The 24,007-nt window shown below is 42.6% G+C and overlaps 2 protein-coding genes across 9 annotated transcripts in view; one reads left to right on the top strand and one right to left on the bottom strand.

Moving 5' to 3' along the window:
- Positions 1-7,376, bottom strand: part of si:dkey-183j2.10 (probable glutamate receptor) — a 13,298-nt gene extending 5,922 nt beyond the window's left edge. The window contains exons 1-6 of one of the 2 annotated variants that reach the window (XM_061784043.1): positions 7,272-7,376; positions 4,743-4,902; positions 4,587-4,663; positions 1,273-1,304; positions 1,005-1,184; positions 713-936 (exon numbers count right to left, since the gene is read on the bottom strand). In XM_061784043.1, coding sequence (XP_061640027.1) covers positions 713-936; positions 1,005-1,184; positions 1,273-1,304; positions 4,587-4,647 — 497 coding nt within the window. In that variant the 5' untranslated portion in view covers positions 4,648-4,663; positions 4,743-4,902; positions 7,272-7,376. Of the gene's footprint in view, positions 1-712; positions 937-1,004; positions 1,185-1,272; positions 1,305-3,495; positions 3,611-4,586; positions 4,664-4,742; positions 4,903-7,271 lie in introns of those variants that run through there. The other variant, XM_061784041.1, reaches the window with a different exon arrangement.
- Positions 6,540-24,007, top strand: brpf3a (bromodomain and PHD finger containing, 3a). Of its 7 annotated transcripts, none has more exons than XM_061784040.1 (13): positions 6,540-7,048; positions 8,541-10,036; positions 11,159-11,315; positions 12,084-12,215; positions 12,293-12,421; positions 13,483-13,795; positions 14,720-15,004; positions 15,671-16,141; positions 18,824-18,878; positions 18,981-19,069; positions 20,057-20,154; positions 20,243-20,397; positions 21,448-24,007. In XM_061784040.1, the coding sequence occupies exons 2-13, from the start codon at positions 8,559-8,561 to the stop codon at positions 21,632-21,634; spliced, it is 3,549 nt and encodes a 1,182-aa protein (XP_061640024.1). In that variant the 5' UTR covers positions 6,540-7,048; positions 8,541-8,558; the 3' UTR covers positions 21,635-24,007. The 7 variants fall into 7 exon arrangements, with proteins under 7 accessions (XP_061640024.1, XP_061640023.1, XP_061640018.1 ...); XM_061784039.1 differs by having other exon boundaries at positions 15,638-16,141; XM_061784034.1 differs by having other exon boundaries at positions 6,541-7,048; positions 8,537-10,036; positions 15,617-16,141.

The raw sequence follows: 24,007 nt of genomic DNA, 5'->3' as shown, positions 1-24,007 counted from the left end.
AAACAATACAAAATGCCATAGACAGGCTAATGAATAGCATCAGTGTCACGGTGTTATAACCCTTTAAGCAAAATATATTTGAACACAAACGGTGGCGCAACACATGTACCAATAATATTACAATACTCACAGTAATATATTCGTTATCCTCTGCGAAGAAAGACTAATATGACTGCAGCTTACTGAGTCAGTTGTGAAACTCTTATTCATGTGCGTCTCTATGTCTGTGTTATACCACCGCCCAGCTGGCCTAGTTGCACACACCAGAAGGAGCAGCATAATGTTCATTAAACTGAAGCAAAAAGTGTGGAAAATTGTTTTTAATTCTTTGAATTGTATTTCATTAAGTCATTGCTATATGTTTTTATAAAGTACAATATCATAGTGTTATTTTTGTTAATAAAAAAAACAATGCAAACATTTATGTTGGTTTTTTTATGGGATGCTGGAACGGGTTAATGGCATTTCCATTCATTTCGATGGGGAAAGATGATTTGAGGTATGAGTGTGGTCACGGAACAAATTACACAAGTATCTCAAGTCTCTGTACTTGGCTATTAAATTTATTTCACACTTGATGGGTGGGCAGGCACACCAGAGACCCAACTATTTGTATAAAACACTTTAAAAAGTAGAATTTCCATAATATGTCCCGTTTAAAATGTTACTTAATACATTGCTGTATACTCCAGCAGCACATATTATTACCAACCTGGCCACTATAGAGATGCAGGCAGCAGTTACCAGGTAGGCAATGATGATACCGGCCCAGGTCTCGGCCGAAAAGGGAGTGAGGAAATCAAAGAAGCCCGTGCCCTCAGAGATGCCCTTCCTCAGCAGGATGCTTATTCCTGTCTGCATGAAGGGTTTGCTCATACCTACTGCCTTTTCCCGAGCCGCGGTGAGTGTCAGCGGGGCGATTGCCAAGTCGGCCTCCTGCGGGGAGCCTCAAAATCAACATCATCCATATCACTTTGATGACATTCTTTTTGTCATTTTCTTACCCCTCGCACCACTTCGCCAACCATCCCGTTCCAGTGTCCGTTGTCATCCTGTCTGCCGTACGAGGCGTCCTTCACCAGATGCACTTTGTACCTGAAGTCCAGCTTCTTGGCAACTTCTGACAGGAGGTCCATGCAGAAGCCTTCCAGTTGTGAGCCTTTGGACATCGTGTAAGGCTCTTGCTACAGTTTGTTTGAAGGATAATACAGTATGTTATTAACATTTAAGTGGTATGCAGAATTATGAATGAAAAAAAACCAGGAGGGTTACCAGGATTGTCGTAATTCTCAGATCAGATTGCGCTGATAAAGGGGGAGACAATGTAAACGTTACAATCAGCACTTGTTTATTGTGTCCACTGCTATATTTTCCCACGTTTAGTCAAACACACAATTAAAGGACCTCTCTAATGCTGTGAACATTGGCACTTATTCAATAGTTATGGGCTGCAGAAAACAATCCATCCAAAATAAACTTAGATAGGCTTGTTTCCAGACTTGGTGAAGTTCAGTCAGACTTTGGCCTGTCCACAATTAGGTCGAAAACGACATGTCAGCCTGTGACGTCAGGGGCAGGAGGCGATGACATTTCTTCATTGAACTACTTACCACATGTTCAAGTCTAAGGCAATGTTGTGTGGTCCTTTTGAATACGCAACATATAATTTTTTATTTTGCGTTTGCCCCCTTCCTTTCTCTGTCACATTTAAACGTTTTCCAAATACTCTATGCTCTGATGAGACAAAATAACTTTGTGGAAGTTGTGTGTCCCATTACATCTGGCATAAAAGTAACACCGCATTTCAGAAAAAGAACATCATAGCAACAGTAAAATATTGTGGTGGTAGTGTGATGCTCTGGGGCTGTTTTGCTCCATCAGGACCTGGAAGACTTGCTGTGATAAATGGAACCATGAATTCCCGCTGTCTACCAAAAAATGTCCGGGCATCTGTTTGTGACCTCAAGCTGAAACGAACTTGGGTGCTGCAGCAGGACAATGATCCAAAACACACCAGCAAGCCAACCTCTGAATGGCTGAAGAAAAAAAAAAAAAGAAGACTTTGGAGTGGTGAAGTCCTGACCTGAATCCTATTGAGATGCTGTGGCATGACCCTAAAAAGGCGGTTCATCCTCAAAAACCCTCCAATGTGGCTGAAATACAACAATTCTGCAAAGATGTGTGGGCCAAAATTCCTCCACAGCGCTGTAAAGGACTCATTGCAAGTTATCGCAAATGTTTGATTGCAGTCGTTGCTGCTAAAGGTGGCCCAACCAGTTAATAGGTTTACATTTCTGCCTAATACACGGACAAGGTTTCGTCAGCTCAACGTTGCACTGATTGAATCACTCATGGCTTCGTGCCTTTGAAAAGGAGTTTGGATGGATGATGTGACAAATATTTTCTTTTAAAGACTTCAGGTAAGATGCATGGTGGAGGACTGGTTAGAGCATCTGCCTCACAGTTCTGAGGACCGGGGTTCAATCCCTGGCCCCGCCTGTGGGGAGTTTGCATGTTCTCCCCGTGCCTGTATGGGTTTTCTCCGGGCACTGCCTAAAGATAGTTGGGATTCCGCCACCATGCCGCCCACAAACAAACAAACAAATAAATAAATAAAAAGTATATGTTGTCGCTGCTGGGCAGAATCCTCCCATCTCCAGAACTACTACTTTTAAGGAAATTGTGGGGGGGGGGGACAAAATCTTGCTTGAGTTACCAAACATCGCTATGTTCTAGTTGGTATTATACCTTATATTATTATTTGAATTATTTAACCAGGAAAGCCTCATTGAGATTAAAAATATCCTTTACAAGAGTGTCTAGGCCCAGGACAACAACTCGTCATGGAACACAAACAACATACAAACAAACAAACACAAACAATACAACAACAACAAAACATACGGCTGTATATTGCTGTCATATACCATTGCGCATAAACACCAACACAACACCACCTCAAAATCATGGTCAGTCGCTAAGTTAATACACACACAAAAAAATCGCTAATGTTAACGTTGTAATTGCTCAAAGTCCACACTCACGCTGACACCCCCCCAAACCAGACAAAAACCTTTAATACTTCCCCCAAACTCTTTTATAAAGGTCTTAGAGTCATGAGTTATGCAATAAATAAAATGATGAACTAACTTACCTTCGTGGCTGACCAGTTCCATCGGCACTGAACCAGCACGGCGAACCGTTTCTAACAAAACAGGCTTACTCAAATGTATCTAACCTAACTATTTTCACTTGTTATTGTGGAAGAAAAATCCTGATTTGCAATCTTGAGGCAACAAAATGCCACACGACTCCCGCAGAGGACCCAGCCAGTGCTGAGCCAGCCCATAAAAAAGGGCAACAACAAGACAGAATACTGCTTGTGTTTTCCTGGCTCATGTCCTTCCTAAATGTAGCAAAATCAAAGCTTTCTTTGTGAATTTGAGGTGGACAATTGGAGGGCATAATTGGTGGACAATTGGAGGGCATAACTACCTCCTTCCTGTGTCCTGGTGATCCAACCTCTCTGGTCTCTTGTTAAGGCCGCACTCTTCAGTCTGCAGTGCCGTGTCCATTCAAGGGGTGTCAGTGTCATGGCACTGGGACATGAGAGGCCAGTCAAAAGAGTGTCAAAAGCGCTGGTTAGGGCCAAGGACCTCGCGGATCCTCCTTTTCAAAAAGATGACACTTATACAAACACTTCCAACCCCATGTAGCTGAGCCACACAGGCCCTTTGTATGCCCCCTCGCCCCCAACCCTCCCTTCCACATTGATGATTTATGACTATTTTTGCATGAAAAGTCAACTGCTTTTCTTCTTTCTCAGCAGTCGGACAGGATATGGAGCGGCACTTTTGATGCAGAGTTGACAGATTGTGCATTTATGTCACGTCAGAGCAAAAACAACACATTGGGGAATTTGGCGACGGGCGAGAAGAAGTTGTGACCGGGGCACACTTTGGCATGTTTGGACCCAGGGATTAAAAACACCAACATATTTGACATAATTCCTCATCTGATCAAAATCTGTGCACCATGATGTTGCTGTTTTTATAAGGGGCCATCCATCGATCCATCCATCCATTTTTTTTTACAGTATCGGCCTTATTCAGTAAGAGGTGAGCTGGAGCCTATCCCAACTGACTTTGGGCAAGAGACAGGGGTACATCTGGAATGGTTGACAGCCAATCACAGGGTACATATAGACAAACAAGCATTTATACACAGATTCAAACCTATGGCCGATTTAGAGATGTCACTGAATCTAGCATGCATGTTATTGGAATGTGAGACAAAACCAGAGTACCCAAAGAAAACCCACAAAGCACAGGGAGAACATGCAAACTCCACACAGGGATTTGAACCCAGGACCTCTCGACTGTGACGCAGATGTGCTAACCACTCATTCACTTTGATAGGAACAATTTTAGGCATAAATATATGAACAAAAATATAATGCAAAAAATAATTTTAGAACAAGTGATTATTGTTGTGTTAGGAGCATTTCTGGGGTTTTTGGACGAATTTTAAAGTTGGCTGGCCAGGTCAAATGCATGCAAGTACTGTTAGCTGGGCAAATCCCTTACCTGCAGTGCATGTCCCAATGTTGAAGAGGAACACAGCAGATGACAGAAAGACAAACAGCATCCTGATTTTATGTCGCCTATCCGATAATTGAAAAAAACAACATGGCCATCATATACATCACGTTTTTAATAACACATATGCAAAGTGCAGCTTACCTTTATGGGATCTCCTCAACACTGCACTTGACCACAGGTCTGGGATGTCGGATCGCAGACAAGCTGAAGTGAGCTACACTGTGAAAGAGTGCGATGTAGTGATTACCACATTGCCAGCAGTGACGCTTGGTGCTTGGTGGGAGGAGCTTGTGAAAGAGCTCTGTTGGGGTGAGCAAAAATATCAAAAGGTGACAGATTATGGGAAAATTTCACAATTACTTTGAAAATGGTTTTGTTTCTGTAGTGCCTTCTCAAGTGTGAAATTAAACAACCAAGTACTGTAAATCTTTTGTCTGCCGGCAAAAATATTTGTTGCAAGCTGTAGTCTAAAGGGTGTCAGCGAACTTCACAGCAAGCAACTGTTATTGTAAACATTTTTTTCAAAAAAAAAAGAATAGAGGTGCTTGCTTTAAGCGGTTTATTGCCATTCCCAGTTGAAGTTTAAAATATAAAACAAAAAGAATTACATGCTGTGTGTGTAAGCCAAATAACGTATGAAAGTCTGCTATAGCATACTGATAACACAATTAAAAACACCATAGACAGGCTAACATAACTAGCATTGACACAGTTGTTATAACCCTTTATACAACGGATGTTTGGACACAAACAGTGCAGCAACACGTGGATGGACAATATAACAATACTCACAAGCATATACAGTATTCTTTATTGTGTGTGAAAAACAATTAGAGATATATTAAGAGTGTTTTGAGATATGAGCATGGTCACAGAACAAATTAAACTTTTAAGTCAAAGCACCGCTGTAGTAGTAATCCATCACCAACTGTGTTAAATGGCTAATAGAACATTTGAAATTAGTATTTTGATGGATTGGGAAGCAGTTGGCCAGCATTTGAATTTATTTTGAAGTGTATTGGGACCATAGTATGGCCTGTATTTAGGGTTTAATCTATTAATATAGGCTTTTATTATTATTCATATTAAAGGGGGAGACTCCATTATACAGCAATTGCTGCGAATGAGATATGGGCGCTGCTGTGACTACCGCCGCTTGACTTGAGATGGTACGGCCCCAGACCGCTTGTTGTTTTGTGAATTAACGGGCAATATTTTTGCAGTCACCCTGTTTGTTGTTGTTTTGTTGGGCGGTGAATGTTGGTGCTGCCAGACGTAGTGTCTGCAATGGTATGACTGCGAGGAGCGACACAACGCGCCAAGGAGCTTCGCCCGCCGATGTGGTGCAAGATGCGTCCCGGTGGAGATGTGGAGAGGAATGAGAATCGGCGCTAAAAAGTAAAGACAACTTGATGGGAAAATTTAAACCAATCGTTCAGTATGCGTGTTGCTCACCGACGGACAAACTATCGGCTTGCTTTCAAACTCAGAATGTAGCGATCGAGTGACGTCATGTACGCTGTGATCGCTACATCTATGATTCCAGTCCCTCATAGTGGTCAAAGGAGCTTCTCTCATCACTCTCATCTACCAATATTAAGGGTTAGGTGAGGGGCGCTATGGTGTATTTTGATTGGAGAAGAAGATATTGTCTGGTTATCATTATTATTATGTGTTTTATATGTTCTAAGTAGAGTTTGTGCAAATCACATTGCACAGTTTATTGTATGTCTTTATTAGTATTAGCTTTTTTTTGGCCTTGTTTTAGTCTGTCTCCAGCCACTGCATTGCGAAGAGTCTGTTCTCAATTGCCTGACATGGATAAATAAACGTTAAACAAAATAAATAAATGCCTAATTTGGATATTCCAAACCCCCTCAAATAACTGGGGTTCACTGTACTGTATACATGATGAGGACAAGACCAAACCCACACGCTGTTTTTTTCTCTCATCGGCTTTTCACGTTATTGCCGGACCGACGAGTGCGCTGAACTCGCTTTGCCAAACCGACCAATCATACAAAGGTGCGCGTTGCCCGCGAAGTAAAGCGGCGGTCTCTGATTGGCTGACTGCGTTTTTTCCTCCAAAAAGGGGCGTATTTTTCGAGCCAGTTTGACCGAATATTTAGCCATATCAAAGGTACATTAATTTGATATCTTTGCGGTTACGCGACCGTATGACTATGGGCCGGGACCTCTGGGAAGGTTTCAGTCACAGCCATGTGAACGGCCGGGTCTGAGTGCTTAGTGGTAACCACAACGGTTGCACCGAAGATGACGCCGCGTTGCTCCCGAAATGACCGGCTAGCTAGGCTAACAGCTAGCATGTCGGCCGCCGCCGCGGTGGTTCAAGCCTGAGCTGACATTTAGCGAGGTGCTTTTTTTTTTTTTCCTTCCCCACCCTCCCTCCTGTTTGTCACTTGCACCGCCGAGGACCACTTTTCACGGTAAGTCAGGCAGACATGTTCGGCGTATAGAGTCTTATTCGAGAAATTGTTATTTTGTTGTACGAGTCGTGTGTATGTATCGTCCCCTGTCCGACTGAGAAACGCTATCGTAGATATTGTTGCGTTTTTTTTGTTTTTTTTTATATTTGCTGTGTATGAACGCAACGGACTAACGTTCTAAAAGGTGAATACAGCCATGTCGTGTCGTCTAATGTATACGTACATTTGAATGCCGCACGTCAGCACGGTGCATAATGTGATTTTTTTTCTTTTCTTTGCTGCTATTGGCATAATGTAATTGTGTCGCTGTGCTGTTGTGAGCTCAAAATGGCTGACGGACGTTCAGCTACTCTGGTTGGTATTTAGCGCCCCTCAACCGAACTATACACAACATGAGGGGTTAAAAAAAACGCATTCTACGGAATTTGATTGGACGGAGAGAAACATGACAGCTGAACTGGCTACCAATTGGACCAGTTGGGACAGAGACGGGGCGTGTCCTTACAGGCAGTGAACTCACACCGGCCAAAACATTAGGTACACCTGTTCAGCCCAACAAGCGCCAAATACAATTTATATAAACAATTCTACCTTTGTAAAGACCCTAAAATCATTTTGAATTCAACTAACCTATCAGGCGAGTACAATTTTATTTTTTTAACTACCTATGATGATGCAGTGCAGTTCTGCCATAGTAATAAACATATTGTTAAATAGCACCTTCCAAAGATCCATCAATATTTGCATTATAGTTGACCAAGTGTAGGTACAAAAGTGGACATGGTGTATTTTCTCAGCTAAGCAAATTGTTGGTTGAACCTGCAGTTCAAACATGCAGTCCAGCAACATTTATTTTTATCATATCACCCCCCATGAAAATGAGTTCAGCAGGTGTTAAAGAAGACTTTTTTTTTTTTTTTACATTTTAAAACGGTTCCCAGGTTTTTTAACATCATCAAAAACGCCAACGATCACAAATTACAGTACACTTTACACACCCTCTATCTTGTGAAAAGTAACCTGTTTTGAGGGTGTTCCTGCCTCAAGTGAGCGAGCCAGCTCTCATTCTGGCCCACATACTGCTGAGCTAATAGAGTACGGATTTTGTTAACGTGACGACTGGGTATGAAGCTCGGGGATTGAACCTGCGGTGGGAGACCCCAAAGTGTAGGGGAAAAAGGTGAGGGCCTGTAAAGACAATAAAAACATTCCCACTTATGAAGGCATAACTTCATGCACTACTCTGTGTGTATGTGGCGCATGGGCACATCACCAAAAAGACTAAGATAAAAGGCAGATAAAAGATTGATTTGGTTGTTTGATTTCACACATGATTGGTGGGCAGGGACTCCAGAGACCCAAGATTATTTGTATACAAGACATTAAAGTCATTTTTCCATAATATGTCCCCTTTAATATTGCTAGAATGTTACTTTCTCACAACTATTAGGCACTGCATTAATTTATCTTCCTTTGTGTGTGTGCAAGCTAGCTGCTCTCAGCACCCCCCATGCAGAAGGCGAGGGGGTGGGAATGTAAGAAAGCTGTAAGTGGACTTAACATGGGTCGCGGCCGAGGCAGAGGGCGAGGCAGGGGCAGGGGCTCGGCGGCCCAGTTGCGCTCGCCCTCGCCCTACAGACTGCAGCTCTCTCCCTCCAGGGAGACGCTGACATACGCCCAGGCGCAGAAGATCGTGGAGGTGGACCTGGACGGCAGGTTGCACCGGATCAATATCACGGATCCCCTGCCGGTGATCACAGAGGATGAGATGATGGCCCAGGACATCGCGGAGTGCAACAGCAACAAGGAGAACAGCGTGCAGACTCAGAGAAGGAAGCCCTCCAACACCAAAGGGAGAAAGAACGTCAAAAATGTGTCTCAGCAGAACAAACGATCAGGCTCCCAACAGCAAACGGCATCGACCAATTCCCTCCAGCTCCATAGTCCACTCCCGGAGCCCACCTTCCGCACGCTGGGCTCCGTTTGCCCCCCGGACGGCTCTCCCCTGCCCACCACGTACTACCGCTTCATTGAGAGGTCCGGCGAGGAGCTGGACAGAGTGGCCGAGTACGACATGGATGAGGAAGACCTAGCCTGGCTGGAGATGGTGAACCAGAAGAGGGTGTCCGACGGCCACGCGTCTGTGTCCGCCGACACCTTTGAGCTGCTGATCGACCGCCTGGAGAGGGAGTCCATCTTGGAGTCCCGTAGCCAGGCGCTGTCCCAGTGTGCCGTGGACGAAGACGCCTTCTGCTGTGTGTGCCTGGACGACGAGTGTCTGAACAGCAACGTCATCCTCTTTTGCGACATCTGCAACCTGGCCGTGCACCAGGAGTGCTATGGCGTGCCGTACGTACCCGAGGGTCAGTGGCTTTGCCGCTGCTGCCTGCAGTCGCCTTCCCGACCCGTAGATTGCGTGTTGTGTCCCAACCAAGGAGGGGCCTTCAAGCAGACCAGCGACGGGCGCTGGGCTCACGTGGTGTGCGCCATATGGATCCCAGAGGTGTGCTTCGCCAACACCGTGTTCCTTGAGCCCGTGGAGGGGGTGAAGAACATTCCCCCCGCCCGCTGGAAGCTCACCTGCTACCTGTGCAAGCAGAAGGGCCGGGGCGCGTCCATTCAGTGCCACAAAGCCAACTGCTATCGCGCCTTTCACGTCACCTGCGCCCAGAAAGCCGGACTCTACATGAAGATAGACCCCGTCCGGGAGACGGGCATCAATGGAACTACCTTCTCTGTGAAGAAGACCGCCTTCTGTGAACACCACTCCCCGGTGGGGTCCCGGCGTGACGGGCCCGGAGACGAGTCGGTGGAAGGCAGACTGGTGGGGGGCAGGGGAAACAGGGGCCAGCGGTCGTACACTCAGAGCTCCCCTACCCCACCGGCGAAGAAGGCATCCAAAGGCCAAAAGAAGAAGAAAGGGCCTGGTGGGTCCACACGTCGATCGAATGTGCCTGTGCTGCTTGTGCCTCAAATTCCCTCTCACAGGTGAGACCATCACCATACATCCATTTTCACAACTGAAAGGAAACAAATTATGCCACTCTCTCACAATTTTGAACAGTTCCCATGTCTTCATAAAAGGTCTGTAACATTCTTCCATTAAACTACACAATGGATAAAGAATTACAGAACACTTAATATGCACTTGTCACACTTGTTAAAATCACTTGGTTTGGTGGGGAGGACGGTTCTGTCTCATGCAAATGAAAAGTATAGCATTCATTACCATGATAACCGTGGCAGAGCTAGGGTTTTGCAACAAGCAAGCATCTTCCCAGTATTGCTAACTTAGCATCTTTGTTACTATATTTAGCAGGTTCCCCACCTCTTTAGCGACTATTTAAAAAAATAAAAAGTGACTAGCAACAAATTTAGTGACTTTTTGTGGTGTTATTGGAGACTCCAAGACTATGTTGTGGCACCAAATATCCGCCACCATAAAGCGAGCACATATAAAGATTCAATTGCATTTTCACTGATGGAGGTAGAGCTTCATTACCAAGCCGCCGAATTCCACTTTGTCATTAAATTTGTGGATCTGTGCAATGCCACACAGAAATAGACAGCACCCCCACATTGTCAAATTAATCAACATTCATACTGATAACAGTGGTAACTACCACTAATCTGAGCTAAACTTAAACTGCTTACCTTTTGGCCTTTGGCATGATGAGTGCTTCAGTGTAGTCCAGGCACTCCAGAGGTGGGGTACAGATTACTCATCAATCCCACGACCGACAGGTTGGAGACAGACAACTAAATTTGTGTTTTGTGGAAGGAAGCATGCAAAGTGTATGTTTGTAGTTTAAAACAAACTCTTTAACGGCCTAATGTGTGGAAGATGGTGTCTTTGATGTGAGGTCAATATGATTACTGCCCTTTTTTTTTATTGAATTTCTACTTCAGGACCCCAATAGGTGAATTAATTAAATAAATAAAATACATAATACATACATAATAAATATAATTAATGAAAACGATCCTGACAGAAAAACAGTTACATCTATTTGACAGAGGCGTTTAATTTTACATTTAGGTGGATGATGCCTCTATTTTAGGAAATCCGATTCTTGCCTATGCCTGGGAATTATTGTATCGTCTCTGCAGGCTGAACAAGATCTGCACAGGAGTAGAAGTCCAGCGGAAGAATCAGTTCATGCAGAGGCTTCACAATTACTGGCTACTCAAGCGACAGTCGCGGAACGGGATGCCTTTAATACGTCGACTTCACTCCCACATGCAGGCCCACCGGACTGCCGAACAGGTGAGGAAAGAATGTGGAGTAATTGAGACCTGTGATTCCCAACCACTGGTGCCATGAGAAATCCTCAGGTGTTCCAGGGGAACATTAACCAGTTACACCTACTGTAATTGGTCCGAAAATTATTTACTACAAATGTTGCTATTCATACAACAGAATAGCAGCTTTTTGTTCAACAGGTCCGGATTTCACACTCAATTTGCAAGGAAATTAAGATGTAATTAAAATGTCAGTATATACAGTGTTTCCCTGCATAATCGCAATATGCGGATTTATTTTGAAACCTATCCTTGATTATTCGTTAAACTCACCTATTTGCGGTTTTGTGCTCAGTATTACTGTGGCATCGACTTGTTGCTTCTTGGTGCTAAGAAACTATATTGATATGTGTTGAGAAGCTTCATTTAGACAAAAGTAGTGTTTTACCATCATCTTTTGGCATCCTGGTGCTAAGGAACTATGTTGAAGTGCGTTGAGGAGCTTCATTTAGACAAAAGTAGTGCTTTGCAGCCATCTTGTGGCATCTAGAGGCTATTATGAGTTTTAGGAGGCCGTGTCAATTTCTCAGGGATTTTTCTTTTAATCACAGCAGGGCTCGACCCCTATCACCATGAATGTTGGGGGAACAGTATACCTTTTGTGACATTTGCTTGGTGGTGAACCGTGAGGCTGCATATCATTCTGATATGTGCTTTGGGTCAACAAATGTTGGGAAAAACTGATGTAGGAGACGGACGGGTGTATAAAGTTTGCGTGTTCTTCTGTGTTCAGAAAGAGCCGGATGAGAAGCTGTGTGCTGCCCGAGAGGAGCTGCGTTACTGGCAGAAGTTGAGGCAAGACCTGGAAAGAGCCAGACTTCTGGTGGAACTCATTCGCAAGAGAGAGCGGCTAAAGAGGGAACAAGTAGGTCATGGTTGTGATTTTTGGGGAGGAGTTCTCACCAATGCCTGAGCATTCAAACCCTGGAATTTTCTTTGCAGATGAAAATTCAGCAGGCTGCCACAGAGCTGAAGCTGACGCCGGCGCTGGTGCTCCTGCGGACCACCTTGGAGCAGCTGCAGGAGAAGGACACAGCCAAAATCTTCTCTCAGCCTGTCAATCTAGCAGAGGTTGGTGAACGTGGGGAATCGTTTAAAAAGCACGTTATGGAAAAATGACCATTTAGCTGTATTTTTATCTAGAATGCTTGTCCTTATTTAGTCATTAGGGTTTCAGATTTGGGGCGAAAGGCAGAGTACACACTGGACTAGTCGCCAGTCTCTCGTAGACCACATTGACAAATAAGTATTTGCTCTCACATTCATACCTCTAGATGTGGGAGGAAGTCAAGAGTACCCTCCGAAAATACGCACAAACCCCGGATTTCTGGACTGTGAGACAAGTGCACTAAACACAATTTCACTGTGCTGCCTGTAACATAATGCCGCCATCACACAGAGTACTTTGTTTTTCTCTTAAGCATAAGCTAGACAAGAGCCATATCACGTCAGAGCCAAAAGCTAAGCAGAGCTGCAAAACACATTAAAAGACACTTAACGTTCCATGGTCGTAGCGAGCATAGCCAGAAAACATGCATGAACGTAGTCTGCCAACAAAACGGAGCACAGAGTTCATCCCAGGACTCGCTTTTAGCAGTCATGGTAGTAACAGCGTACTAGGCACACCCCGCAGTAGAGGGGTCCAGAGGGAGCGGTGGCCAAAAGTGGCTGCTTTGAACAGGGCTGTTTAGAGGGTGAAGTCACACATTTTATGAAGACTAAGGATAGGAATTAAAATTAAAAACTGGTTATTATTTGAGAATCTGTTCCGAGAAATCGTTTATTACTTGTCTGACGATTCCGCGTAACGATTCCATCCATTAATGGGGGGGACCAGTGCTTCGAACTGGTCTTGGCTGCTGGTGAGGTCCTTTAAACTGGATATGCTGTAGTTTCTGTCCAAAGTTTAAGATATTAAACAAAACTAACCCATTTGTATTATTTACGGTAATTCCCTTACCCAATGAAAATCTCAGAATCAATAAGGAATCTGATCGATAATGGAAACGAAATCACAAAATTCTAATCAATTCCAATCCCAAATGAAGACATGGGAAATTTCTTCCATGTCTGTTTTAAAGCTTTGCTAATGATTGGACGCGGCTCACGTTGTCATTCGAATCATTCACGAGGTCCCAGACTACATGGAGTTCGTATCCCAGCCCATGGACCTGTCCACCATGCGAGCCAAGCTGGAGGGACACGCCTACTGCTCCGTCGCTGACCTGGAGGAGGACTTTGAGCTCATGATCTCCAACTGCCTGAAGTACAACTCCAAGGACACCATGTTCCACAAAACGGCCTTGCAGCTGCGTGAGGTGGGCGGGGCCGTCCTACGCCATGCCCACAGGCAGTCGCAGAGCATCGGCCTGGACCCGAGCACCGGCATGCACATGCCCGAGTCTCCCAATAAGCATGGCTTCCAGCAGTGCACCTGGGACGACGGTGAGTCACCATTTAAGCATCACGGTCACATTTAGACTGGATTTACACTGTAGGTACAAATGCTCAATTCCCATTCAATGCCTATATCCAGTTTTATTGACTGTCTATTGTACTATGTAAGTACTATGTACAATTTAAGTGACTCATATCTGGTACGGCTATGTTTACACGGGTGAAACACATGAAAAAAATCCTCCTGTTCAGATGTCCAAATTGCTAAATAACTCCACAAACGTCAACATGGAATTAAAAAATAATACATAAATACAAATATTAAACGTTACATAAGGTTTAGTTGGCCTGGGCTGACTCTTCCCATTTATTGAAATGAGGGTAACCTGCACATTATTCCACAATTATTTCATTTATTTAATGATGGACACACAGAATGTAGCATATTTGGACCATAATTAATTAATTGTCTGCTTTCACTGTAGTTCAGATTTACAGCAGGTGTTTTTGAAAGTGTTCTTTTGTACTGTTTGGCCAGACGCGGTGTATGTGCCTCAGCAATCGGTGTACAGCACAATGGTGCCTTGAGATACAAGTTTAATTCGTTTTGTGACCACGCTCGTAACTGAATTCAACACGATATCTAAAATCATCTTTCCCCATTGAAATGAATGGAAATGACATTAATTCGCTCCAAGCTCCCCCCCCCGCCCCAAAGATTTTTTTGTTTTTTTGTTTTTAAATATCTAACACACTATGAAATTGTACTTAATAAAAACATACAGTAATTACATAATTAGTATTTTCCTTGACTTCAAATAAGTTTGTTGTGCATTTTATCATATGATGCCACAATTGTAAAGTTATGCTTTTACAGTCGTAACGGCCCTCTGAGGGAAAACCATAATGCAATGTGGCTGGTTAAAGAACTGAGTTTGACACACACTCGCTTTTATTTTCCTTCGAAACCAGTCGACTCCCTCTTGGACCCCGACAACAGGCTTCACCTGAGCACGGACGAGCAGCTCAAGGCCTTGCTGGACAAACTGGACGTGGTGACGTCCATGCGGACCAGCGGCGGACGAACCAAACGCATTCGCCTACTGCGGCGAGAAATCAACACTCTGAGGCAGAAGGTGAACCAGCAGCAGCAAAACACTCAGACACTTAATGCCAAGGATGAAGAGGAGGAGGAGGAGATGAAGGAAAAGAAGAAGGCAAAAAGGAAGATTGTAGATAATGGAGTTGTGTCAGCAGGTAATATAAAAACTTCTTTTGCATAGAGGTCCGACAAAATAGTCGCATAAATGCCATAGCAGATGATCTAGTATTTATCCAGTAGTAAAGTCATAACTACTGTAATGTATGGAAAAACATTTGGAGGCCATAAACATAAAACAATGAAAAATGCTGAGTATGGGGGTCATTGTCATTTTCTGCAAATCTCGTCACGTTGCTAACCTAATTAGCGTTATCGGTGACAAAACTAAAAGTTATTAGTATTAGTGTGATAATTTTCTTTCATCTGAAAAAGCATATCTTGTATCATTCCATTTTTTTTTCTTTTAAATAGAAAAATGTTAATATCGTCACATTCAGATTTACAATATTCATTTTGTAAATGTGAAATTTATTGGAGGAATTAATAAAAAGTGGAACCTCTTACATTATTTTAAATTTGTAAAAATAGTGTAATTTTTTAACATTTTCTCATAACCTTTTGATCTGTACTGTGTTTAATTTCATTATTAGAATATGCGACAGGCTAATAATAAAAAGTGTAATGGGTCGCAATTAGCCCCTCGGCTGTACTGAAGACACCCCATTTCTTGTTGATCATTACAGTGATGCATGTTTTTCCTCATACAGATGACTCTCCTCCTGTGTTAGAACTTACGTGTCCGGTGTCATCGCCGCTGCCAGGCGACGCTCCGCTGGAACCGCCCGTCCTGGGCATCGTAACGGGAGGGCGACGATCGCCTGGGCGCTACTACAAGCGCCAGAGATCATCACGAAGTGGCAGCAAAAGCCATGGCGAGGATGAAGCCGAATTGGGTGAGACGCCTTCTTCCCGACCGGAGGTCGTGCACGAGGGCACGCCGCTGGGAACGCCGCCCGCCCTGCCCGCGGTAGGCGTCGGCCGCCGCACGTCCGTCCTGTTCAAGAAGGCCAAAAATGGCGTGAGAGCCGGCAAAAAGAAATCTCCACCGCAGCACAACGGCAAAGCGGTAGAGGATCCGATCGATGGCTGGGACGGCGACTCCGCCACCCTGCATTCACCCCACGCCAACGTCACCATCTTACCACCCACTCCTCCCTCACCCTCCTCGCGCCACCTGAGGCCTCGAGGCCACAGCTCAGACAGCGAGGCGGACAAACACTCTAGTGAGGGAGGTGAGCAACTACTTGTTTGTGTCTTGTGGATTCCTGAGATAGGGAAACGTTGCATAGTCAGGGCCCTGAGTATGCAGTAAGGCCCAGCATATTAATTTTTTTATTCAGCCCCCTAAGCAATTGTAACTTAGCAACATTTGGTAGTTTATTGTGAGTAGAGCCACAAAAAAGTCTCAAGAAGCCATACCCGAAAAGACAGAAAGTTAGCTATTTTAGAGTCGTTTTCCAGGGGTGCTTCAAAGATAACTCGTCCTAAAGATTTTGTCCAATTACTACCAAATTTGAAGCATGTTTTATACTATACATATGGATGACACTGAATGGCACATAATTCGAGTTGTCATCAATGTGTAGGTGAAGCATGAACAGACAGTTTAACTTACCAACATGAAATTTTGTAGACATGTCTATCTTGAGTAGATGCACAAAAAAAGTCTTAAGAACCCATGTACGAAAAGATAGGAAGATTGTCATTTTAGGGTCATTTCAAGGAGCCTTTTGAAGACAAATTAATCTTCGAGATTTTGTCTGATTACTACCCAATTTGAATTACATAGACTAGATTTATTGATAGCAAAAAAAAAAAAAAAGCTAACATTGTGTGTGGTGAAGCATGGGGGTGAAGTTTGGCTTGTGAGCTCCCAACCCTCCTAAATGTTTTGAAGCTTCAGCCCCCAAAGCCAGTTTAATTTAGCAGCATGAAGTTTTGTAGGTGTGTCTGTCATGAGTAGACGCACAAAAAAAGTCTAATGTAGTCATTTTTGCCGTTTTCAAAGATTACCTTGTCCTAGGGATTTTGTGCAGTTGCTACCAATTTTCAACTACATATACAAGACCCGTGAGTCACACCAAATTGTGAAGAATTTCTATTTCCGGCAGTGTGGATGGCACGTCAGCAAATTTTGCTTTGTAACTGCCAACCTTCCTAATTTTTTTCAAAATTCAGTCCCTAAGCCAGTTTGACTTGGCAACAATGAAATGTATTTGGCATTTCTAATCATGAGTAGATGTACAAAAAGCCATGAAGCCATACCTGACAAAACACAGGAAGTCTGCTATTTTGATTCAAAGTGGACATTTGAAGGCCATTTCCAGGGGTCCTTCAATAACCAACTGGGAGATTTTGTCCGATTCCGACCAAATTTGAACCTTGTATACTAGACAAAGGAAGAAGAATTTGAGTTTTCATCATTTTGTGTGGGCAAAGCATGGCAGCAAATTTGGATGACTCAGCGCCACAAGGTCAAAGCTTGAGCAAATGTCGTCCTGCACTTAAGAGATTCATAGGTGCCCTCCACTGACATTTACATAATGCTTACATACTGTTAATACTCAATTTCCTTCAAACGAGTCCTTCCTCGAACACAGGAGTGTCAAGCTCATTTTAGTTTGCGGGCCACATTCACCCCAATTTGATCTCAAATGGGCCAGACCAGTATATCTGTGACCTAATAAGCTATAAATAATGACAATTGCTTTTTTGGGTAACAATATTTACAACCACATTTGGGGAAATAGTCACTTTGATTATTATCTTGTTTCAAATCATATGAGCAAATTTAAATGTCATAAGAAAAATAAGCACAATTACAATATTATGAATCAGTGTTTTTATTTACAGTCATTTTAAATTTACATACAGTACATTTCCACATCCATCTGGAAATCTTGAAAACCTCAGTTGACTCGTCACACCATACAAATGAAAGTGGCAACTTTTCAGAATGAAGTTGCAGTTATCTCCCTGCCTTGTAAATGTATACATAAAAATTAATGAGTTGGAGCAAAAAAAATAAAAGGGTTGCACCAAACCAACCTCTTTTTGAACTAAAGCTGTTTACTGATAATTTGCAATATTCCGCCTCTTAAAATATTTGTACAGGTTTTCATTTTCACAGAACTGTTTTTCACAGTGCAAAGGTGGCACAGCATTTGATATGGAGTTGGCTTACTTTGCTCCTCAAATATGGACTCTTTTATCCTTTTGTGAACAGACGATGCAAGACGTCCTCGGTAGTTTGCAGGGTAAATTTACAGTGTTCACATCAGGCAGCTTGACAGAGTGAAACTCAAAAAATGAAGACAAAATAAATGTATTAGCTATGTCTATTAAGGACATACATATTCACAGTAAGTGCAAAAAAGAAACTTGAATTAGCTGCTAATATAATTGTTACCCAGAGGTTGCCATAAAAATCACGTCACTTCCGGTTCGAAGGTGCTTGTGTCAAAATAAAAGCATGAGTTTCAAAATAATAGTCGATATGTATAAATGAACTAAAACTTACCTTGACCGGCAGAACAATGCCAGCTGGCCAGATTGGACCCCCTGATGGGCCGATTCTGGCCTGCGCGCTCTAAGTTTGATACTCCTGCTCTAGCGCACCTTGCCCCCAAAATCCCGCCAGGAAAGTTAAAAAAATGAGCCCCTAACACCAGTTTCACCAATCAATACAAAATTGGGTGGACATGTATATCATAACAAGGTGCACAAAAAAGTCTCAAGAACCTGTGCTGGCAAACGAACATAAAGTTGACCGTTATGGTTTGAAGCAGTCATTTTGGGTGAATTCCAAGGCTAGGACTCCTACTTGGGAAGTCTATGTGATCTAATGTGGGTGGTGTCAAATTTTGATGATCATTTTGAGGAGTTGCCAAATTGTTTTTTTTTTTTATGTTCAGACCCGACAAATGAAAAACATGCCTCAGAGGAACACAACGATGACCACAAAGTCAAGTGAGTGGCACGCATTGCCCTTCTGCCAGTGGACTTTGACATGGAATTAATTATATTATTATTATTATAATTAATTATCTCGCCCTCTTTCCCTCCCTCCAGCTGCACAGTGTCCCCTCCCAAACGCAGCCGAGGTAAACCCGCTCTGGCCAAGGATCTCATCAACGACAATGGAGACATCTCAGAAACAGGTTTGTATTGTCGGAGGACATATAGCACATTACAGCCTTAGGCCACATACACATCAATATTACAATGTGTTTTTTTTATGCCTTTACTACTTGCAACTTGCCTTTTGACAATTTTCCAAAATTCTGGTTTTAGTGTATTGGGGGGATTTTTATCTTTGTGAGCGGATGTAATACCATTAGTTTTGTTTTTAAAAAGCCGATATTGCTTGAGTTACCACTGTACTGTAAATTATTTAACAAAGTTTGAAGTGCATTTGAACATTCTTAACAGTCGGAAGTGTTAAAAGGAAGTAAACTATAATAAAAGTAAAGTAACGCTATTCACCACTTTGAAGACATCTTGACGGACGTAACTGAGGAAAAACATTTCCCTGGCGTCTTAATAAAAGGTCTTGGACATTCTTTCGTCCAAGTACACGGCAGCTACTTGTCACACACTGAAATCACAGTTTTTTTTCTGTCTCGCAAAATTAGATTAAAGCTATTATTACCAAAACTAGGGAGTTGTGATGAAGCGAGTGGTTCCTCAATGTTGCCAACTTTGCGAAAGTTTTGGCCAAACTTTCCGACCCCTCTAGCGTACATTTTCCCCAAAACACAACTAGCAACAAATCGTGCAACTTTTTATGGCATTTTTAAAGTTAAATAAAAATGGTACCTGAATAAAAGTTTGACAACAAACAGTTCTAAAAGCTTACATGCAAGTGGATGGTACTTAAAAGTTAACATTCTGCAGTTTGACGATTTAATTCAGTGATTCCTGTGCACGCCACTAGATGGAGCCTGCATACACACTTTTGAGACTCACTGATCTAGTAAATGATCATTATCCATCCATCCATCCATTTTCTGTACCGCTTATCCTCACTAGGGTCACGGGCGTGCTGGAGCCTATCCCAGCTATCTTCGGGCGAGAGGCGGAGTACACCCTGAACTGGTCGTTTCACATCCAAATCAACTGTCTTTGTTGCAATATGTTGTCCACAGGCAAGCCTACGCTTCTTTGTCCCGACAGCTATACAGAGTTGGCCCCTCTAGATTTGGTGTGGGCCAAATGCAGAGGCTATCCATCATACCCAGCTATGGTGAGAAAGAACCAACGACACCTTACAGCCTTGCTTCCGCTGAGACACTGAAAGAGTGATTGTTCATAAATCCCTCTCACTGTGGCAGATCGTTGACCCAGACATGCCCCAGGAAGGACTCCTCCACAACGGCATCCCAATCCCAGTGCCTCCCGTGGAGGTGCTCAAGATGGGCGACTGGAGGCGGATAGAGGCCGGACAAAAGCTCTTCCTGGTACTCTTCTTTGACACAAAAAGGACTTGGTAAGATCCGGAAAGGCCTAACATGACATGCCGGACTCTGACACATTGCGGTCATTTGGGAGATTTCAACTGTGTTTTTGCAAAAAAATTTAAACCAAGGTTGAAGATTTTGGCCATAAATCCAAAAGCTATGTTTGGCGCAAACACAATACTGCTCATCACCAAATGAACACCACACCGACAGTGAAGCTGGTAGTGGCTGCATTATACTTTGGGGCTGGTTTTCTTTAGCTGGAACTGGGGCCTTAGTCAAGATGGAGGGAATATGAGCAGCTCCAAAGAGCAGTCAGTGTTAGCACAATACTTTCAGGCTTCTGTTAAGAAGTACATTTTAAAGAAATGTCAGAGCATCTGAAATGTATTTGGGTTCATCAGAAGCACTTTAAATGGTGATAGTGCCGAATACTATTTAACATGAGTTGGATTGGTTAATTCTGAATACACCCACATTAAAGGTCACATTAATAGTGAAACATTTTGAAATGATTTTTCACCAAAACCTGGCATTTGACCAGGGGTGTGTAGACTTTTTAGATCCACTGTACAGGGTGGGCCAAAAGTAGACTTGGTAATACCGGTTTAGAAATGGTTTGGATGGTTACCTCGACCTCCCAACAACGGATCATGATTAGACAAACATCTTTACCTTGCCAACCCTCTCATTTACAATGCATATTTGGCATCTGTATATTCACCAACAATGAAGAGCTCACACACTAAGCACAGAACATACCATAAGACCATCGGAACCAGAGAAAAAAAAAACAAATCCTTTCGCTCAATCTGCTTGCCGCTGGGACAGCCAGGTGAGTTTCGCAGGACTTGGACAAATGGGAAAACGTGTCCTCGTTCTGGGGTCACCACAGAACTTGTTCACTGCCATCATACGGCACTCGAATTCCAAATCCGGGGGGCTGGGGGGGTTTGGGCAATAATCAGTCGAACGAAGGATCGTATCTCAAAAAACTCGGAAGGCGAGTCACTCGCTTCTCAAGGGACTATTGTAATTAAAAAGTACATTTTCCATAATACGTCCCCTTCCATTTTCAGGCAGTGGCTCCCTCGGGATAAACTGCTGCCCATGGGAATGGACGACACGGTTGACAAACTGCGCCTGATGGAAGGCAAGAAGCCGAGCGTTCGCAAGTCGGTGCACACTGCGTACGACCGCGCCATGATGCACTTGAACTGTATCCGAGGCAACCTCAACTTCACACCCACCTCCAACTTTATATGACTTTTTTTGCGTTGAACCGCAAACAAAATGGGAAAATTCTCCAGGTGCTCTTACAATGAAGGGTAAGTAGTGGGCAGAGTTTGACTCAACCACTTGTCGCTTTGAGTTCAAATCAAATTATTTTTATTTTGACGTTTTGGCCAAAGTAATTTAAGACTTGTAAATAATGAACGCTCAAAAGGGAAACTTGTATTTTGTGAACGTCACTTGGCACTCTCATCACAGCTGGACTTAGAAACACCGTTATAAATAGTAGACACGAGATAACGTTTACTATTACAGTGGAACCTCCAAAAACAATCTGCTGTTATTGACTTCTAAGTTGTTCTAATTTCAAATAATTCTTTTACTATAGGAAATAATGTACCAAACCTGTGCTAACTGTACAGGTAATCTTTTGAGCACCATTCCTAAGGGATATGAACCACTGTATGCATAATGTAGCTAAATAAGACTAGAATTAAGTAAAATTACTCACCCTATGAAAAGGCCTGACAGATATAATGGAGAGTGAAGGTTACAGGTATTAGTGGAATAAATACAATTAGACTGATTCAAGTCTGAGATTAAAGTCTACAACTCTGATGTGGGAAAAATATATTCTAGAAAATAAAAATAATATCGTAGAAAAAAACCTTGTTTTTAAATAAAAAAGTTTGGGGTGGGGTGTTGGAATTTCAGTTTTTTTTTTTTTTTTTAAAGATAAGTGTTTTTTTTATAAAAGATGTATTCTTTTTTTCCCCCAAAAAAGGTTTAAATATGAAATTCATTGAGGAAAATTCATTTTAAAAAACGATGTAAAATTGTGAATTTATTCTCCTAAGATTAGCACTTCTTTTTTGGGGGGGGAATGACTTCTCAAAACAATATTCTCGCAAGATTGCGAGTTTTTGTCATAGTACAATTTTCACATTTTTCTAATGCTCCCTATGGGGCCATTGAAGTGCCATACTAAATTTATGAAAAACAATGATTTATTATTAGATAATTAACAGTGTGTTAAATGTTTTGGACTACTGTAATCAGTGTATTTGCCTTTTATTGTAAAATTAATGTATGCAATAGACAAAGACCCTTTAAAGTGAAATTAAATGTCATCTATATTTGACACAACACAGAAGTGTGCTGTGAACAACCCTGCCAAATTTGAATGTTTAAAAAAAGAACAAGTATATAAAATGAGGCTTAAAAATTTTGAAAAGCCGTTCTCGCTACACTCAACGCTGTGGGCGTGGCCGCTGAATGCACAAAAGCACACCCGGTTCAACTGTCAATCGAATACCACTACGACGACCTGGAAAATATGGACGCTCCTTTGTCTAGCATCTTTCATATGCCTACACATAACTACATATTTGAGCCGCAAAACTATATGCACTTAAAGCCTCCACTGGCTGGATTATATCCCACCGGGTCGTCACGGGGCTTTTCCACGCCGTGACTACAAGGCGCTCTAACTCGGTCTTGGTCCACAATTCAGTACTATACAGTTCTGTCTTTACACGTATTCAGCATTTATCTTCAAATATATATATTTAGAAACAAATCTCTGAATTCACTTTACAGTATCTTTAATTAATTGTACTGCTCATACTGAGAAACCAGGATCCGAAGTTCCATATCCAGTTCTATCTTTATCATCACACATTTTATTTGGTTTTTTTGCCATCACTGGTGCCCCTTTTCTGTGGTGATGTCACTGAAAAGACAAAGAAAAAGCCAATGTTGGAGGTTCTGCTGTATTTTCTTTTTTTGGGGTGGGGGGGGGGATAGTACGCAGTATATTGTAGTCCAGCCATGACGTGATATAAAGTACATGGGACTTGTTGTCTGTACTTACGTTTTTTTCCATATTGTGAAAGTGTATGTGGAGTACCTGCTAAGTGCATACAAAGACTACTGCAGTCGAGTGACGTTTTAACCGACTTGAAAAGCACAAATTGGCTCCTGTGTGTGTGTGTGTGTGTGTGTGGCACATACGATTATGATTACTAAGCGTAGTAAAAGGTGCATGTTTATAGTTTTGTACATATGTAAATGTTTGTTTATACCAGCTAACGGGAAGTAATTTAAAACGAATGCCATTATAGAAATGTAATTTATATTAAGAAAAGAAGAAAAAAAACAAGACAGTTGAGATTATTGTAACGAAAAGAGTCAAATAACGGGAAAAGCCTTTTTGTGTGTAAAATGCTTTGTAGCTCTTTGTAATAGTGACGACATGTCAGAAAGTTTTCTTTAAAAAAAAAAAAAAAAAAAAAAAAAAATCACAGCACAACACTTGAGCCTTCCTGGGGTTCTCCTTTCTCTGGCAAACCTTGTCTTCAAGAGGCCATATTTTCTCACACAACAATAAAAGCTGTTTGAATCTAC

The sequence above is a fragment of the Phyllopteryx taeniolatus genome, chromosome 9, assembly GCF_024500385.1.
Source record: "Phyllopteryx taeniolatus isolate TA_2022b chromosome 9, UOR_Ptae_1.2, whole genome shotgun sequence".
NCBI classification, from domain to species: Eukaryota; Metazoa; Chordata; class Actinopteri; order Syngnathiformes; family Syngnathidae; genus Phyllopteryx; species Phyllopteryx taeniolatus.
The sequence above is the reverse complement of the archived record's forward strand: the minus strand, read 5'-3'. Positions and strand labels throughout refer to the sequence as shown.

Bases quoted from the DNA above. Each gene is read 5' to 3' on its own strand.
- brpf3a (XM_061784034.1), top strand. From the start codon at position 8,559: ATGCAGAAGGCGAGGGGGTGGGAATGTAAGAAAGCTGTAAGTGGACTT. The intron at 12,216-12,292 runs GTAGGTCATGGT...TTTTCTTTGCAG, and splicing joins AGCGGCTAAAGAGGGAACAA to ATGAAAATTCAGCAGGCTGC. The intron at 15,005-15,616 runs GTAATATAAAAA...TTCCTCATACAG, and splicing joins TAATGGAGTTGTGTCAGCAG to ATGACTCTCCTCCTGTGTTA.